The 18185-nt window shown below is 56.7% G+C and overlaps 2 protein-coding genes across 2 annotated transcripts in view; one reads left to right on the top strand and one right to left on the bottom strand.

Moving 5' to 3' along the window:
* Positions 1–335: 335 nt before the first annotated feature.
* LRRC74A (leucine rich repeat containing 74A) overlaps positions 336–18185 on the bottom strand; it is a 36877-nt gene continuing 19027 nt past the window's right edge. Inside the window, 7 exon segments of the mRNA XM_036017509.1 lie at positions 336–401; positions 467–567; positions 8119–8258; positions 13050–13132; positions 13295–13402; positions 14880–15026; positions 17469–17564. Coding sequence (XP_035873402.1) covers positions 336–401; positions 467–567; positions 8119–8258; positions 13050–13132; positions 13295–13402; positions 14880–15026; positions 17469–17564 — 741 coding nt within the window.
* The window catches only part of ANGEL1 (angel homolog 1), a 52774-nt gene continuing 44864 nt past the window's right edge, over positions 10276–18185 (top strand). Inside the window, exon 1 of the mRNA XM_036012546.1 lies at positions 10276–10553. The gene's annotated coding sequence lies outside the window, so the exon portion shown is untranslated. The remainder of the gene's footprint in view (positions 10554–18185) is intronic.

Raw genomic sequence — 18185 nt, 5'->3', positions numbered from 1 at the left:
AGCGCAGATCCTCCCCAGAGCTGGGTCCCCTCCTGCCAGCTCCTTTCCCAGCACTGTCTGACCCTGGACCAGCTGTGAGTGAGGGGGAGGAGCAGCTGGCCTGCAGCTGGGGGGTGGGGACCAGGAGTCTGCCTGGCCCCTGCAGGCTGGCTCAGGCTGGGGAACCAGGCCAGCAGGCCCCAGCAGCATCTGGAGAAATTTCTGAATTACCTCCTGGCTGGAGACCAGAGGCCAGAGCAGGCCTGGGCTGGCTGAGGCCCTGGAGGAGCCTTTCTCCTGGCTCTGAGGCCTCCCCACCTCCCCCATCCCCTCCCTCCTCCCTCTGCCCGCCAGCCTCATACCACAGCCTCCTCCAGCGGCGAGTTCCAGCTCCCCACGACCCCATCTGTGGAAGAGGCAGCCTGGGGCCCGAGGAGAAGAGGCATGTCCTCCTCTGGCCCCTGCCTTTCTTTCCTCCTGGCCTTACCTGCCGCCTGTGGAGGTCGGGGCTGTTCTTTCTCTTCCCCTGGAACCCCGGCTCCCCCTGGCTGAAGCCCAGGGAAGGCCTGTTCACCGTCAGGGCAGTCGCTGGGGGAAGAGGGTGTGTTGGCGCTCCAATGCCCGCCGACTCCGCTTCCCAGACAGGAAGGCCCTGTACGGATGCGTGTCCACACCCTCAGACAGGCCCAGCCGCACAGCCTGATAAAGGTTGTCACGAACTTTAGGATGGTGACAAGAGACCACGAAGCCCAGGCGCAGGCCCCTCTGTGTGGGGGTCCTGCATGACTGCACAGCCTGCGCCCACACCACCACCTTGCTCCCAGAACACCCTGGCGCTCCTCCGCCCCACCCGCCCCTCTCCTGGGCCACAGAGGGTCTTCGCGACTTTGGGTCGAGGGCGGGTCCGGGCAGACGTCCTCCCACTCTGCTCTCTCACGTCTCGCCCTGTCCCCAGTGGCCTGTGTCTGAGGCCTCACCCTGACCTTCCTCCCAGAGAAACTGAGGCAGCAGGGTAGCCTGGGGTCTCTCCATCCTGTGCAGTACCACCCATCCTAGACAACCAGGGCAGGGCCAGGGGTGGCCACGGGGCTCAGGGTCCCCCCAGCTGGCCACAGTGTGCTAACCCCGGTGCTCTGGGCGGGTGGCAGGTGGCGGGTGGTGGAGAAGTTCCTGCTCCGGCCTTCTGTTCCCCATTAGTGTTGTTCTTCCTGAGGGGAGGGAGAGGGGACGTTCCGGGCTGCTCTGCCAGCTCCAGACCAGGCTTCCATGCAGCCAAGTCCATGGCTTTGTTCTTTGTCTCTGCTGCCCAGCAGCTGGCTCTGCCCCGACCTGGCGGGGTGACCGCCTTGGGGCTGTTCAGTCCCCTGAGCCAGGGGAAGTGTTGGGGCCTGGGTCTAGGAATGACCTGGGAATTTTGCTCGATCCTGGCACTGGCAGCTGGGCCATCAGGGCCTGTCTAGGAACCAGAAATGATCCCTTCACTTGCTGGGCAATGCCAGGCCAGAGGGAAAGTAGGTCAGACAGGGGCCAGACAGAGAGTAGCCCCAGCTCGGCCCCAGCTGACCCCTCAGGCCACAGCTGGTGCAAGATACTCTTTCCGCAGCCACAGCATCGTCCCCAGGCTCCAGGCCTGCCACCAGCTTCAGGGACAGCAATGCCCACTGTCCCTCCCTCCTGGTCAGCAGCACTGGGGCAGGGCCTGGCCCGGGGCTGAGCGGTCTCTGTGCAGTGTCCCATTGGCTCTCACAAAGCCAGAGGCAGTGGAGCCTGTTATTACATAATGAGAGTCAGATTCACTGAGGAAAGTGGTTCCAGTCGGCGTGGCTGCCACGCTGTCCCCTGTGCTGTGCCCTTCCTTCTCAGAAATCGTTACAATGGCAATGTTTGCTTGGCTGTTTGTTGACTGTGTGCCTTAGGGCTTAAGGTCACATCTTGGAGTCAAGCTGCTCTGTGAATTCACCTCTGGCTGATTGCAATGCTCACGGCTGTAACCCTGGTGCTACACATAGTGCCTGGCATATAGTAGGTCCTCCATAAATAATATGGGAAGGAAGGGGAGGAGCAGGGGAAGAAGGGAAAGAGGGAGGGAGGAAGAACGAAGGTGGTTGGGCCAGGATTCGAACGCAGGGCAGCCTGACGCTGAGCCCATAGCCCTAACCACTGGACCACACTGCCTCCCCCGGGACAAACTGCTGCCAGACCAGGGCAGGTCCCTGCAGAGAACCCCAGTGGAGCTCTGCCCTCAGCCCAAGCTGAAAAGGGGGCAGAACAGGCCATGGCTTCATGGAAGGAGCTCAGGGAGAGGGGAACAAGGTCCTGCCACCCTCCCCACCCCGATTCGGGGTTCCCACCAGTGAGGTTTCATTTCAGGGAGCCCCCTCTTTCATGGCGACCCCGCTGGTCCAGTTGGGCCAAGGCTGACTTACTCCCTCCCCGCCCTGTATGGCAGGGGGCCCGGACGCTGGAAGGGCCTGTCCCCGTGTGGGTTGGGTAGCTGGAATGCGCCAACAGGAGGCCTTTTCTGGAAGAAAAACCTGCATTTACAGTGTGCTTCCATTCTGGCCCACGGAGGAATTCGGCCCTCAGCCTTCCCGGGGGGGAGGGGAGGGATAGAGCGCTTGCTTTCAGAGTTTGCTGGAGCCTTAGCCTCTGGTGCCTCAAGCATCTGTGGGCGTTCACCCCAGGTGTTTCTGCACCAGCGCTGCCCGGCTGCTGGGCGGTGTGTCTTCTGGAGTGGCTCTCAGGGGACCCCACAGTGGGGTTGCTGACAGCAGGGATTCACTCACTCTTTCTCCCCTCCTTGAAACGAACTCCCCCACATCTCTGAGCCCTACTCTGTCCCAGGTGTGCTGCTAAGCACGGAGATCCATGCATGGGAAGGCAGCCCCAGACTCACAGGGCTCACAGCCCAGTGGAGGAGGGCCACGTGCCACCAGACGGCAGACACACAGGGATGCCATGTGCCGGGAGCACAGGGAGGGTGGCTGCATCTCCAGGGCGCTCTGGGCTGCAAGTGACAGAGCGGCACCCTGTCGGGAGACCTGATAACTTAGTGGAACCAACCCGTCCCTTTCTTCCTCTGTCACCTTTGCCCCAGTCGCGCCTGTGTGCTGCTCTCCTCATCCTGTGCACACCTTCCGGGGGAAAGGCTTTGGGCGAGGCTTGTTTGCTTGGCCACGTTCCTCAGCTGCCTTCCAGAATCCTACCTTCTGGGGATGCTTCCTCCTCCCCAGCGGTCCCGCCTCGCCCGAGGTCCCCCAGGACTCAGGCCCCGGTCCTTCCCCACTCTGTCCACACTCAGACCCTCAGGGAACTCACTGGCCTCGTGGCATTAAGCACTACTTATGGGTCCGGTCTGCACCCAAACACATGTCCAGCCCAGACCCTCCCCTTAAGACCATGCTTGGCTTTCCAATGCCCACTTAGCTCTTCTCTACAAGGCAGAATAGACAGTCCTAAGTTAATTCCTGATTACCCCCTCACCCCTGACACCCAAACCTGCTCCACGGGGGTCTTCCCCATCTCTCTGATGGAGACTTCCTTCTTCCAGTTGCTCAGCCCCAACCTCGGGGTCATCCTTGATTCCTCTCTTTCCCAAACAGCCCGTATCCTACCTGTGGGGGAATATTGCCGGTGCCACCCTGAATTATACCCTGGGCCCACCTGCACCCACCGCTTCCCCCTTCAGCTCCTGCCTGGGCTGTTGCAATAGCCTCTCAAGCGGTCTTCCTGTTCTTCTCCCGAGTCCCTAAAGCCCGTTCTCAATGCAGCAGCCAGAGTTCCCTTTGAGAAGATGTTAGCATGTGCCACTCCTCTGCCCAGCCTCCTGTAAGGGCACCTGCCGGCTGGACCCCACGTTTTACGAAGGCCCTCAGGACTGAACCTCATCTGGCCTGCTACCTGTGAATGCCTGCCCCCTGCACTCTCCTCCCCTCACTCTGCTCCAGCCCCTGGCCGCTGTACTAATCCTCGGAGGCACCAGGCGGGCTCCCCTCAAGGCTCCGGGCCTTGTCTCAGCCCGGAGAGCCCTTCTGCCAGAGAGCCTTACTGCTCTCCCCGGCTGCCTTCAAGTTAATGGTCAAGTATCCCTTCCCACCTGTTTGAAATAACAGCCCCTCCCCGCTCTTGGCAATGACCTTCCTGAACCTCCTTCCCCAGCTCCGCTGTTCCCTAATAGCACTTCTTGTCTTCTAACCCGCTGTATGTGTGATTCACTCATTGAGAATACTTATCTGTGGTCAGTCTCTTCCTGCTAGAATGGAAACTCTGTGCAGGGGATGGGTTTTGTCAGTTTTGCTTACTCATGGATCCCAAACACCCACAGTAACGCTGGACACATACTGGGCCCTTGATAAATGTGTGTTGAATTTAATTGAAGTCACACTTTAGTATAAATAAGTGTACATGGCCTTTCTCTGTCTCTCTCTCTCTCTCTGACTTGCATGCTACAATTTCCCCCACTAATGGCAAGAAGGGACTAGTTCCTGTGTCACAATCACGGTACCCTGGGGAAAGGCATTCTGGGGGCTGTGAACTTTACAGTCTTGAAATAACATTAAGTGGATTGAGGACCTAGGGTGGAGCCAGGCCTCAAGGAAGGAGAAGACCTGAGAACTTTCTGGAGCCCCCCAAAAGGCAGACGGGACAGAGGCAGCAGCCCCTGGCATGGCAGCGGCGGAGGGATAGTGTCCCCACGTGTTCACAGCGTGGCTACGACGGGCTGCCTCCGGACGGCACTGGAGAGAGAAAAGTGGGCAAGCCGCTGCCATGGGCAGCACCCCCGCGGCTGAGTCCTCTCAGCCTGTTTTTGCAGCAGGACGGCTCAGGAAGCCACCTGGAGTCGCACTAGGAAGGTGTGCGGTTGCTGTGGGGTGGGGGAGGAGTAGGGGGAGGGGACGGAAGGGGGCGTGGCGATGCTGGCGGTGGGCTCGCCAAGCAGACAGGTTCCAGCTGCAGGGGCCTTCACTCAAAGACGCCCCTTCCCAGGCATCTCGATTAGGTCTGAGGTTTATGCCATCGTCAGCTTTTTAACCATGTATTTGTTCTGATGTTTTCCTCATTCTAAATGAACACGACTTTCTATGCCTAACACTGTAAACTTGTATTTTTCCAACAGGGGCCCCAAATTGCTGAGGCTCAGCCCCACAGAACCCGGGTCGGCCCCTGAGGAGAGAGACCTGCCCTCCAGGCCGGCTGAGATTTCTCACCCAGAGAGTTCTCCCCGGGTGTGATCTGTGTTGCCGAAGCCATTAGCATGGCTGCCTTTTACAGGCACGGAACAAGAATTTAATTTCCCGGAGCCAGCCTGGGGTTCCATTTTCTTGTTTTGAATTCCCCAAGCCTGCCTTGGACAGCCGGGGGCGCGCTGCGGGGTTGGAGGACTTGTGAGGTTGGAGCGCACTCTGCTGGGAAAACAGGGGTACGGCCAGGAGCGCGCCCAAGCCCGGAGTTAGGGCCGCCAGGCCCAGCTGTTAGGAAGCCCGCTGCCCTCTGGTTGGGCGTGGGTGTGTTTGAGCACACACGCCATGTGTCTCTAATTCAAGTGTGAGCACGTTTCTGCACAAACGCATTCCATTTCCACTGCGCCTGAGGTGACACCACCTGGGCTGCACTGCAGTTCAGCTCTCACGCTGACCACCCAGGATTAACGGCAGACTCCACAGGTTATGGGCTCAGTCCCGCACAGACTCCCCGCCCGCCCCACCCTCCCGTTTCAGACGCCAGAGGCGAGTGCGGCCCCTGGGACACCTGCACTTCTGACCAGCCCGCTCCAGACTAGGGGGCTCCCGTGACCTCCCTGGATGTCGCTAATTCTCTGGAATGACTCACAGAACTCGCGGGAAGTGCTGTGACTACAGTTTTATTATAAAGGATGTGACTCAGGAGCGGCCCAATGAAGAGGCCCGCAGGGAAGATCTGGCAGGAGTGCAGTTTCTCTGCGCCCCCTCCCGGGGGAGCTCAGGGCGCCGCCCTCCCAGCACACTGAGGTGCTCACTCCCGGGAAGCGCCACGAAGCAGCTGTGTCCGGAGTAAGGGGTGTGATTTGAACAGGGGCTGAATGACTGAACCCACTTTCCACCCCCCTCTCCTTCTGTTGGCTGAAAGTCTCAACCTCATTTCCTGTGGTTGGTATTTCTGGTGACCAGCCTTGTCCTGAGTCTATCTGCCCCACCCCCACCCCGTCACCTCATTAACATAACAGATACTAACCTCTCACTCAGGAAATTCCAAGGGGTTTTGAAGCTTGTGCCAGGAACTGGGGGAGTGGCGGGGATGCAGGGAAGGGGGGGAGCCCATTATGTTCCTGATCCTGCCACAACAACCTGCGCACGCACAGACCTGGAGCTCTGTCTCATTCATCCGGTCGCCGCTGCAGCAGCCAGCCCGCCCCACGCCGGTTCACCAAGGCCTCCCTAAAGTGGTGGCAAAACAACTCCTTAAAAGGCACCACAGGGCCCAAGGTGCCCCCCCACCGCCCCAGCCAGGATGTCTGCTTCCTGAAGGAAAACTGTTTCTTTTCTCTAGTTCAAGGCCACCGCCAGCAGCCAGTGTTTGAGACACAGGCTTCCCTTGCCAATCATTGTTTTCTTTTGTTTTGTTTTAAACAATCCCAAGCCCCCTGCTTGACAAGGCAGCCTGGATGCGGCAGCTCCCACCGTGGCCGCACAGCGGAGGCTGCGGCTTGCTCCGCTGACCCACTGACCCGCAGGCCCTGGACCTGAAGAAGCCCACCGGCGTGGCCACCTCCCCTGCTCCCAGGCTCCATCCCGCAGCAGGGACGCAGCTGCCGGAGGGGCTTCTCTGTGGCCTTGGTTCCCAGTGCGGCCCAGAGAGTCGGAGTCGTGTAGGCACGGTCCTGAGGCCCAGCTGCAATCACTGCTGCCCTCCTAGGGCCTGTAAGGGGAGGTTTCCCCAACCCAGGAAGGGGGTTCAGACCTCAGCAGCCAAGAAAAATGCCAGATGTCCCCTGTGTCCCCTGCATGTCCGCCCAGTGCTGCTGGTCCCTGGTCCTCCCACCTCCTTCCGATGCTAAGGATTCTGGGCAAACTCGTGCTTTTATGCAAGCCTCAGATCAAAGCCTGAGATTGGAACAATTCCCATTGTTTTCAAAGACCCTGAGGCTTGGGTGTTTCAAAGGTGGCTGGCTGCTGGGTTTGACCCTGAATGTGCCCTACTGGACTGACAGCTCCCTGCACCCCTCCCTGTGTCATGAGGTCATGCTTACATTAGGCACTTACTGTGTGCCAGGACTTGGGCTCAGGGTTTCACGTGCATGATTTCATTAAATCTTCATAGCAATCGTATTCGGGAGGGGGTGCCATTGTTTTCTCTATTGACAGATGAGGAGATTGAGATTCAGAGAGGCTGAGGGACTTGTTCAAGTCACAAAGCTGGTGATTGGGGAAGCCTGGCGGAATTTAAACCCAGAACTGTCAAATGCCAGAATTTGCATGCTTAACCTCTTTACGATTCTGGAACACAGAGATATTCCACACGCTTCCTTCTCTTCTCCCACCCCACCTCCCAGGTACAATTTCTGAGCAATGCCGGGGCCAGGGAGGGCATATCAGCCTGACCTTGAGAAATTGGCCACACTAGAGTATCACCATCTGCCTTCCCATTGGCCGGTCCAGCCTGGCCTGGAGATCATGCATGTTTATCAACCGAGTCACTCCTCACTTTGTTTCGGAAAGCGTGTAAACAGAGTACGTGCATTTAAATTTCCCCGCGTGGATATGAAGCTGTGTGAAAGCCACAGAGGGGCAGGGAAGTGCAGTGGTTAAGGCCTCAAGGAAAAAGAATCGTATTTCTAGAGTCTGAATCTCAGCCTTGCCGCTTGCTAACAGGAGACCTCGGTCAAGATGCTCGGTTTCTCCGTGCCTCCATTCTCCCAGCTGTGAAATGGGGATAACAGACTCCGTGGCACAGCACCACTGTGCGGATGTGGAGAGTGAGCACGGGAAGCCACCCTGAAGCTGGCACAGGAGAAGGGGCACACCCAGGGTGCCGTTTCCCAGGCTGCGGCCGGCCCCTTTCAGTGTGGGCATGTGAGCCAGCGCCTCTGGGCCACCTTTGGCCTGGTGGCCTCTCCTGCTGCTGCGAGGCCCCTCTACCAGCACCTCGGTCTTGAGCTCCTACCGGGGTCCTCCTGCCGCAGAGTCCTCCTCACCTGGCAGGCTGAGTAAGTGCACATTAGGCCATCGCCAGAGGGCGCTGCCTTGGGCAGTCCTCCCCACGTGGTCTCCTCTGTGGTCTTGCCCCGCTCCAGGGTGGGCTGACTGGGGGAGGGGAATGTTTATGGAGCTTTTACAGGGTGCCTGAGTCTCTTCCTTACAACAAAGGTGCAGGGTAGCTGTTAGTAAACTTGATCCACACTGAGCCTTGGAGAGGTCTGCCCAGGAGTCCGTCTGCTGGGCCCTTTGGGGCTTAGATTTCATGCCAGGCTCCTCAGGAGCAGAAGTTTGAGAGATCAGAGAAAGTGTATGGCACAGAGGGCAAAGCTGTCTGTGAGCTCAGAGCACAGCGCTCAAGGGGACTTTTGGAGCTGACCTGACACCTAGTGGCCACCAGTAGGAACTACTCCACCATTGGGAAGGCTCCAGGGCTGTTGCAGGCACACAGGTTTGGGGCCGGGCGGCCCTTTACTTACTTGGGCCTGGCAGTGTCAAGGGGTGGCCTGGGAAGTTGGGGCTAAGGGAGGCAGATTTTAGCTTCCTTGTATCTCCATAATTCCCCAATAGCTACTCGAGTGAAAAATAACATTTGCTTAAAAAATTGCCGCCTTTTAATTTCTGTGCAAAGGATGAATAAGAGCATCTTGAGAAAACTGCAGTTTGTATTGATCTACAAACACATTTCATAACAGATTTTGATACTCTCACAGTCTCCTTGTCCTCAGGGCTCTACCCAGACACCAGCAGTGACTGGACGCTCACTTACAGGTAGGAGGCTTGTTGGAAAGTGTTATGGATTATAACAGACTTAGAAGACGTGGCCCCTGACTTCAAGCAGATTGATTTACTGGGGGAGGGGGGCAAAGACTTCTCCACATTGTGACGGGCATGGCGGGCACAAGCTTCGGGCCTCAGACTCCTTATCGCCTTTCTTTCTCTTCCTCTCTTTCTTTCAAAAATATTTTATTAATTTTTGGATAGAGGGCAAAGGAGAGAGAATGAGAGGGAGACATACATCAATGTGTGGTTGCCTCCTGCACACCCCACACCTGGGAACCTGGCCTGCAACCCAGGCACGTGCCCTGACTGGGAATCGAACCAGCGACCCTTTGGTTCCCAGGCCAGAGCTCAATCCACTGAGCCACACCAGGCAGGGCTCTTTATTTTCTTTTCATCATCCTCATGTAGACTCTGAGCCTGTATAGCACCCACTCAATGGAAATTCAACTTCAGGCTGAGACCCGGAATAAAGAAGGAAAAGGGGGAAATATGCTGTGAGAAGGGGGACACACCTTATTTCAAGTAACGATTCTGCCACGTGTGCAGTGAGACCACAGCACCGCCCCCAGCCTTGGTGCTGCGGCGTGACGCTGATGGGCTGGTGACTTGATTCCTCCTACGTGCCACCCAGCACATCGTGGGTGCTCGAAGGGGTCAGTTCCTGGGTGCCCACCAACTTTCCCAGTTTTCCACCACCTGCCCACAACAATTGCCAGACGAATGTATGTGTTCATGCCACAGGTATTTATTGAGCATCTGCTATATGCCAGGCACCGAGAGGTGTTACAGAGATGTAGGAGACAGTCCTGCCCTTCTCCATCCACAGACACAGCTGAAGAGGTTAACCAAAACCCTTCCGCTTGTCCCACGCCCACTTCCCGCACTCTCTGTACGCTGTTCTTGGCTGTTCCTGCTCTTCTTTTGCTGAGCTCCGCCTGTATCCCCAGTTTTCCAAGGACTGTTAAAAAGCCATGTGGAATGGTAGGTCCCTACAACAGACTGGGAAGCCTTTACTGTGGCTGTCCCACTTTCAGGAGGGACATGAAGCTCCACGGTCAGGTGGCCAGGTGGTGCCGGGGCCTGGGGCAGAAGCCAGGTCTCCCTGTCCCCCTTCCTTGGTTCTCTTCCTGTGACCCCTCGGCATTTGCTTCTAAAGGCCCCTGACCTCATTTTGTGAACATCTGTTCCCTTTGCCACTGCCTCCTGCATCTCAAAATCTACCCCCTTGACACAGTTTACAATTACTATGACGACCGCTTTGTGCACTGACTTCCTCTCCACTGCTCTTTCCCTGCCGCCTAGCAACCCCACCGCATTTCCAATTTGTCTTCCTGGCTCTTAAAGAGGCCACCAAGAATGCACTCCCTGGTGGTCCCTAAAGCCAGAGGTGCTCCCCTGGTGAAGGGCACACCACCAGTAGCCCAGAGATGCTGAGACCAAGCCAGGCTTTATTGGCTCTCTTGTAGTCCTGACCTTGGTGGTGTCCACTGACGTTGCAACCAGCTCTTTGCTTCCTCCTTGCCACCGTCTGGCCTGCCAGGACTTTTCTGTCGCAGAGACTTCTTTCCAGGCCAGACTCGTTGCTATGGCTTCACCATTTACAAGAAGCTGGTGTGAAAGGTAAGGGGACAGTGTGAGCGCCAGTACAGCCTCATGGCCCATGGACAAGAGTGTTTAGACAGGCTCAACTCCAAGCGAAACCATTTGTGAATGCATCCCTCGGCCTGGCACAGCACTGACCGTGGGTAGGGTCTGCTGTCGGCCCGGAGAAGGAGCAGAGGGCTGGGCCACGTTGTGGTCAAGGGCTCGGTGGCAGGGCTAAGTTCAGAATGCGCACACCCTTCGGCCCGCAGTCACACTGGGTTTGCCCTGCCGAGCCCCTGTGAGAGAACACTCACGTGCAAACACTGTGTGCAAAAGGGTCTTGGCAGCAGGGTTATTTGTAGTAGCAAAATAGAATAAACATCCATCAAAATGAGATTAAAGTGCAAGACTCCTGTACTGTGAAATACCACGTGGCAGCTGAGAAGCCTGAGACGGCGCTAACCGTACTCACCTGGAAAGACCGCCAGGCACACTGCACGGCAAAGCGAGTTCAGAGGAACGTGGCAGTGTGACTCTATCTGTGATAAAGGAGCAATAGCGTGTGTGTCTGTGTGATACAACACGTGATAAAGTGTATGCATACTCTGTGATACAATATGTGATAAAATGCATGTGGTAACATGCCAGGGAAAGCTCGAAATGCTTTCGTAAGCATTAATTCATTTACTCCTCAATAATAACCTGTGTGCCGTGGGCACTGTTATTAGCACCACAATGCAGATGGGTAAACCCAGGCCCAGGGAGACTGGGTAACTAGCCTAAGTTTCCATAGGAGTGGAGCTGGGGTTGAACTCAGGTGGTTTGGCCCCAGAGCCCGTGTTTGTAACGATTATATCACACACACACACACACACACACACTCACATACGTGGTTGCAAGTATGTGGGAAAAGTTAGGGAAATATGCACTAAAGTAATCCATGAGGGCACTCTGGGAGCCGGGCGAACTGGGGGAGAGGGTGCGAAAAACACTACATTTTCTTCTTACTCTCCTTCTGTGGATGTAGAATTTTTATATGTAGGTGTCATTTGTAGCAGTAAGTGAAAATAAAAACTCATGCAACAATGGAAATCACAACTCTGCCCTTGAGGCAGAACCAACAGAGCCGCAGGGTGTGACCCCGGTACTGTCTCTTGATCCCCAGGTGACCTTGTCTACAAAGCTGGAGGGTTTACTGGATCCGGAACCTGGTCTCTTGACCTCTGCCTCGGGCGCTTCCCACCGGTGTCCCAAAGAACAGGAGGCTCCACTTCCGGGAGGGCGGGGTGGGGGGGAGGGGTTCAGGACAGAGGGACGGGTGGGGGATGGTGTACAGGCCTGAGCCATCCTTGAGGGCCCCCCTCGCTGCATGACAGCTCCTGATGTGCACAATCCCTACTCGATCTGTACAAAACCCTCTTGGATGCTGTGGCTACCGCCCCACTCTAAAGACTTGGAGACTGAGAGCCCCGCGAATGGCCACGCCCTTCCTAAGAGCAGGGTTTGCAGGTGGGCCACACTGCCCTCCCTGTCTGCACAGTGGCTCCTCCCCGTGGGCGGTGCTGACGGAGGCACAGGACAGGGGTATTGCGGACGTCTTTCCGGGCAGGACCAGAGGGGGCGCTCCTCTGATGGAGCTCCCTAAGGACATTGCGAGACACGAAGTGTGGGGCCCGGCGGGTGCCCCAACCCGCAGACCCGGCGGGGTGCTGTGGATTCAGCGGGGAGGTCTAGCGTGGCGGAGCACGTTCTGGCACCACACAGACCTGGGTTCCACGGCCACCGTGTCCTTTCCGGCGGTGAGCACTTCACTCCGGTGCTTTCCTTCTCTAAAGCTCGAGTTCATCACTTACAGCACAGGGCTGAGACCAGCACCGCCACTGGGTCCCGCGAGAGTCCAGCACCTGTGCCTGTTTGGCGACTGGCGGAGTCCTTGGCACGTGGTAAGGATTCACGGGTGTTGGATATCATTGTAATTATCATCATCATAGTCCTTTCCTACCTGCTTCGAGGACTTCAGCCTCATTCCCAAAGCCATTCCTAAAGCTACAGCAGCCGTCCCCAGTGTGCCGCGTGCGGCTCACATTTCAGGACTTGGTACTTGACATCCCTCTGCCCTCCCGTCTTTGTCTATGTGACATCCCCTGTCTGAGTGACACCTCCTCTTTGGGCTGCCGTGGTACCTTGTGCATACTCCCAAACCCCTTTCACCATGCCAGGGTGTAACTCTGTGCTCCTTTGTGTCACTTCCTATCTGCTGTGAGCACTGCGTCCCCAGAACCTGGCCGGCATCCCGCAGCATGCAGGGGAGGCTGACGCTGGGCTGAGTGAGCCAATGGAAGATGAGCAGGAGGGTAAACAGTGGGGCCAGCCCTGGGATGGGGCAAGGGCAGCCTGCTAGGCAAGGGACATAAAATGCAGACAGTGTGGCCCCAAGAGCTCGGGCCAACCCAGCCAAGGTGCCTTATAGAGAACCGAGGGCCTGCCCGGGACAGACGGTGGGTGGGGGTCGGCCACTGGGCCTGCGCTGACCTGAAGTCCACCATGCCTTTCTTGTTATCCAGCCGCTTTGTTAGCTCCCTGAGCTGGAACCGGTTTAGGGGGACCTTGTTCTGCTGCAGAGGTGAATGGAACAGGCGAGGTTAATGGGGGTCTCGGCCCACCTGCTCTCCGGGCAACCCCTGCCCCACCACACACATGCACACACACACACGCACACACACGCACACACTTGCACACACACGCAGAGTGCCCACGGCTGCTAGAGATCAGCACACCTGTATCATGACTTTCCAGAATTCGCCCATCGACATCCTTATGGTCCCAGTGGGGTTCAAGCTCTTGAAGAAGTCCAAGATCGTGATTTTGTTCTGGTCCGCATAGCTCTGAGAGAAGCAGGAGACACCAGGAGCAAACACTTGACCTCATAACCTGTGTAACAACTTTCCTTCCTCTCCCCTCCCACCAAAGGGCCACCTGGACCCAGACCTAGCGGGCCGGGGGTGAGTGTGACAAGGCGGACCCAGGAGCTAGAGTGTGCTGGGTGTTCAAGTCACTTAGGACCAAGAGTCCTTCCTATCCAGGCTGATGCTGTGAAGGTCCCCTGGCACGGAGGGCATCGGGCTGTGATCGTGATCACGTGTGTTATTTAGTTCTGACATTGCCTCTGCTAAGACCACGTGGATGGTGCACTGTGGGCGGAGCATCATGGACGGTGGGTGGGCTGTCCTTAGCTCCCAGTCCGGAAGACCAAACCGCAAACGTGTTGTGCAGTGGGCAGGACTGGCTCTCGGAATTCTTTGAATTCTCATCATTTCACACACTTATGGAGAAGTACCGTGTCAGAGTATTTTAAATATAATATGTCACTGTCTTCATTTCAAAAATATTACCCACTCACACTGTAAGGTAATTTCAGATTAGTAGAAAGAAGAAAATGAAAAGTAATCCATAAATCCGATCCCACCATCCAGAGGTAACACCTTTTTAAAAGAAAAAAAAATATTTATTTATTTTTAGAGAGAGGGGAAGGGAAGGAGAAAGAGAGGGAGAGAAACATCAGTGTGTGGTTGCCTCTCATGTACCCCCTACCTGGGACCTGGCCCACAACCCAGGCATGTGCCCAGACTGGGAATCAAACCGGTGACCCTTTGGTTCTCAGGGTGGCACTCAATCTGCTGAGCCACACCAGCTAGTGCTATTCATTTATTTTTAAAGAAGGGGGAAGGGAGGGAGAAAGAGAGGGAGAAAAACACCAATCTGTTGCCTCTTGTACCTACCCAAACCGGGAACTGAATCCCCAACCCAGGTACGTGTCCTGACCAGGAATCGAACCATCGACCTTTTGCCATGTTGGATGATACCCAACCAACTGAGCCACCTTAGGCTGAGGGTCCCTCTTTTGCTGAAACCACTAAAGAGCTGCCCTGTCCTGACCATAAGGGTGTCTTGCTTGGCATCCTTACCAGCTATTGGAAAGAGCCCACATTTATTGGGTGCTTGCTATATGCCAGGCATTGTTCTAATCAATGCATGCATGTTATAGAATTTATCTGCACAGCAGCCCATCTTCCAGGTGAAGAGGGTGAGGTACAGAAAGCTTCAGTAATTTGCCTTTGGTCCTACAACAGCAAGGGCTGGTAGGACCTTCCTGTTCCAAGCCCCTCCCACTCCAGCCAGTTCTGAGCTATTCCTTTCTGTGAGGAGTCCAAAATCCATGGGGAATATTCCATGTCCGAGCCATTCCTTGTCGGAGAGGGTTGTGCCCTTTGCGGGAGGGGAGACTCTGGGTTGCTGATGGGAGCCAGAGGGCGGCTGTCTGCAGGGGGCCCCCAGGGGTCTGAGAGGAAAGCAGGGGCTTACCTGGATCAGTTTCATGGGGTTCGTCTGCAGGAAGAAGGTGCTCTTGACAGAGAGGCCTTGGACTGCCTTGTAGGTCACGTCCAGCTGGGGGTGCACGGCGTACACCCCGTCCAATATTTTCACAAACTGCTCGGACACCATCACGTTCTGAGGCAGGGGCAGAGGGGACCCATCACGGTGGGGGCACCAGCACTGCCATCGCCCAGCCCACACGCTGTCCCCGCCCACATCAAAGCCCGAGGGTTCCGTCTTCTCCAGGTTGCCCTGCAGTGCTGCTCCCAGACTGGGGTGGCTCCCGCGTCTTAGAGCTCGTGGTTTAACCCGTGGGTTTCCCAGCTGATCCACCAGATGTTCTAGGTGAGTGCTGGGGACGTGTCACACGCTGTCACCTCAGCGCCGCCCCCTGATGGCAGGCGTCAGTCTCTGTTTGACAGATGAGATGTGGCGAGGGGGCCGCAGAGTGGCCCTGGGACCTGTCCCTGTCTCACCAGTGCTGGACTGCGGAGCGGGGGCCCTGGAAGAGAACCCCTGGCTCCCACCCTGGGCGCGGCTCGAAACGTGCTGGGAGCTCCCCCGAGGCAGTGCCCGCGGCGCTGGGTCACAGGCCACGGGAGAAAACGTGTGCCGTGAAATAGCGTTTGATCAAACCTGACCTCACAGCTTTGGTCGACCTGCTCCACTCCTCAGATGTGATTCTGAGTATTTCTCACCTTCCAAAGAGTTAAACCCATGCTTAAGGGCTGAAGACTTACCCCTCCCCTCTGTAGATATTCTAGAGAAAGTTCTAGAAGCACCTACAATGAAGGAATTCCAGCACCTCTTAGAGTTATGGCAGCATAACTGACAAAAGGCTAATTCCGACCCACTTGTTCTGGAAGGTTGTTAAGCAGCAATGCGATCCCCGCGCACGGGTGTGTATGCCACTGGGGCCTGGACAGCACCGTTTCCAACATGCCCTCGGACACACCAAGGCCGTGCCTGGGTCCATGCCTTCCATCCAGCTCTGTGGGAGGGCAAACTAAATACCCCCCAAACCTGGACCCGTGGCTGAGGCCCAGAGGCAGGGTGGGGAGGGAGCAAGGGGAGCATGGTGGTTGCAAGGGCAGAGCTGGGGGTGAGGCTGGAGAGAGACCTCGGAGGAGGATAAAGACTTGTGAGTACCAGGAGCCTGGGGCAGGGAGGGAGGGGTGAGGGGGACCCAGTGAAAAGAAAGTAGGTATTTACAATGTTTGATAATCTGTGGCAAACATGAAGTTGAAAATTTTCTTAGGCTTCGATTCCAAGGAGCTTGGGTTTAAATATTCAACAAACATCATCACTGATATCATCGCAAGGCATTGACATCTGAGCAACACATCACGTCGGCGTGGCGTTTGGAAACGTACCACCACGCCTTTTCAGAACTCTGGCGCGGGAGGCAGACGCCCTGGGTTTGCTGCTCGCTGTGGTGCTCACCGGCTGTGTGTGTGGTCCTGGGCCAGCGAGTGACCTAACCGACCTCTGTTTCAGCTTCATTATATGGACAATGGGAAAACGAGGAACAGTTCTGTTGTGGGTTGAACTGCGTCCCCACCCAAAACTGATGTTGCAGCGCTAACCCCCAGCACCTGTGAACCTGACCTTACTGGGAAACAGGGTCTCTGAGTCACGACGAGGTCTCTCGGGTGGGTCTGCTCCAATACGACTGGTGCCCTTATGAAAAGGGGACGTTTGGGTGTGGAGACAGACAGGCACACAGGGAGAACGCCAGGTGAGCTCAGAGGCGGAGACTGGGGTTGTCGCATCAGCAGCGGAGGAAGGCCAGCGTTGCCAACAGCCGCCAGACGTTAGCAGGGAGGCAGGGAGCAGATTCTCCCTCAGAACCCTCAGGAGCAGCCGACCCTGCCCACGCCTTCGCCTTGGACTTCTAGCTTCCAGAACGGTGAGACAATACATCCGTGTGTTTGACCCACCCAGTTCGTGGTACGCGGCTGCAGCAGCCGTGGGACCTGCCTCCCAGGGGTAGGAGCGAACGAGCCTGCAGGTGCAGTCACTTCAGGGGAGTGAAAGAGTATGAAAGGGCAGACGAGCACAGGGTAGAGTCATGATCAGTGCACCCTTCAGGATGATGCTGGTGAGGGTACCTGGCAGCCTGAAGTCACTTCCTCAGGGCTTTTTCATCCATCAAGGGATTTTTTTTTTTTTTTTTTACTCTCAAATACTGCTCCGAGTAGAGTAGGCTAGTTACGAAATGAAAACACAAGTTCATCCATGTTTTACTACTCAGATTCGAGAAGTCCTGTGATTCTGGGACCATTCTGGGGTCCAGGGCCATCCAGCAGCCAAGCTGACATGAGCGACTGTGTCCTGGGGTCCTCCTGCCTCTTCCCTGCGTTTCCCCCCACCCCTGCGCTCAGATCCCGGGTTCCCAGGACCTGGTCAGCGACTTCACGCTTCGCTGTACTGGCTGCAGGGCTACTCCTATGGAACGGGCCCCCGGAGGGGCAGAGCTGTACTCGGAAAGGAGTGACTTTTTCCTGGAGCATTTGCGTGAGGGCCTCTGAGGGTGGCCATGGCGACTGCGCGAACAGTCACCGTTCAGTTACTTACGGAAATGTCGAGCTTTTCCATCCTGGACCTGGGGTTCCTCTTGATGCACATGATGAGGATGATAGCCCCGTCTATGCTCATGGGGTTCAGGAACAGCTGTGGGAAGGGGAGCAAGACGGGGGGAGGCTGAGATGGGGACCGGGGAGGCTGGCTCGGGGCCCAGCTTCCATTTCTCTCCATCAAGTGACCACCTCTGTCCCCCACCCAGACTTCTTGGTAAGCACCTGGCTCCCTGTCTGTCTGTGGGCCTGTCCACCTTACTGTTCAGCCAGCCAGCCACCCACGCATCCATCAGCCCACTGCCTGCCTCACTGCCCATCCATCCATGCAACAAACATTTGCTGGGGCCTGCTGCGTGCCGGTTGCTGGGTCACATGCAGAGGGAGGCACAGGCAGAAATGAGAAGAAGGTCTCTGCCGTCGGGTTAGCTTGTGCTCTAGATGTGGACACCGGCGAGCGAGTAAATGGCATCAGAAGTATGGTGATGACAGGGGCGGGGTCCACACTGGTATTTGTAGGACCAGGAACAGGGCCTCTGGTACAGAGGGGAGGACAGCCGCACAGAGGCTTGCGGGACACATGGGGGTTGGGGAGGTACGAGGAAGGGGCGGGGGTGAGGGCAGGACCAGAGGAGAGAACAGGTTCAGCCCAGAAGACTGGGGTCCGCAAGCGCCAAGGAGCGGAGGCGTCTGGGCGGCAGCAAGTGTTCCTCGAGCA

Source organism: Phyllostomus discolor, chromosome 1 (assembly GCF_004126475.2).
Source record: "Phyllostomus discolor isolate MPI-MPIP mPhyDis1 chromosome 1, mPhyDis1.pri.v3, whole genome shotgun sequence".
NCBI classification, from domain to species: Eukaryota; Metazoa; Chordata; class Mammalia; order Chiroptera; family Phyllostomidae; genus Phyllostomus; species Phyllostomus discolor.
This window is presented reverse-complemented; position numbering and strand designations above follow the sequence as displayed.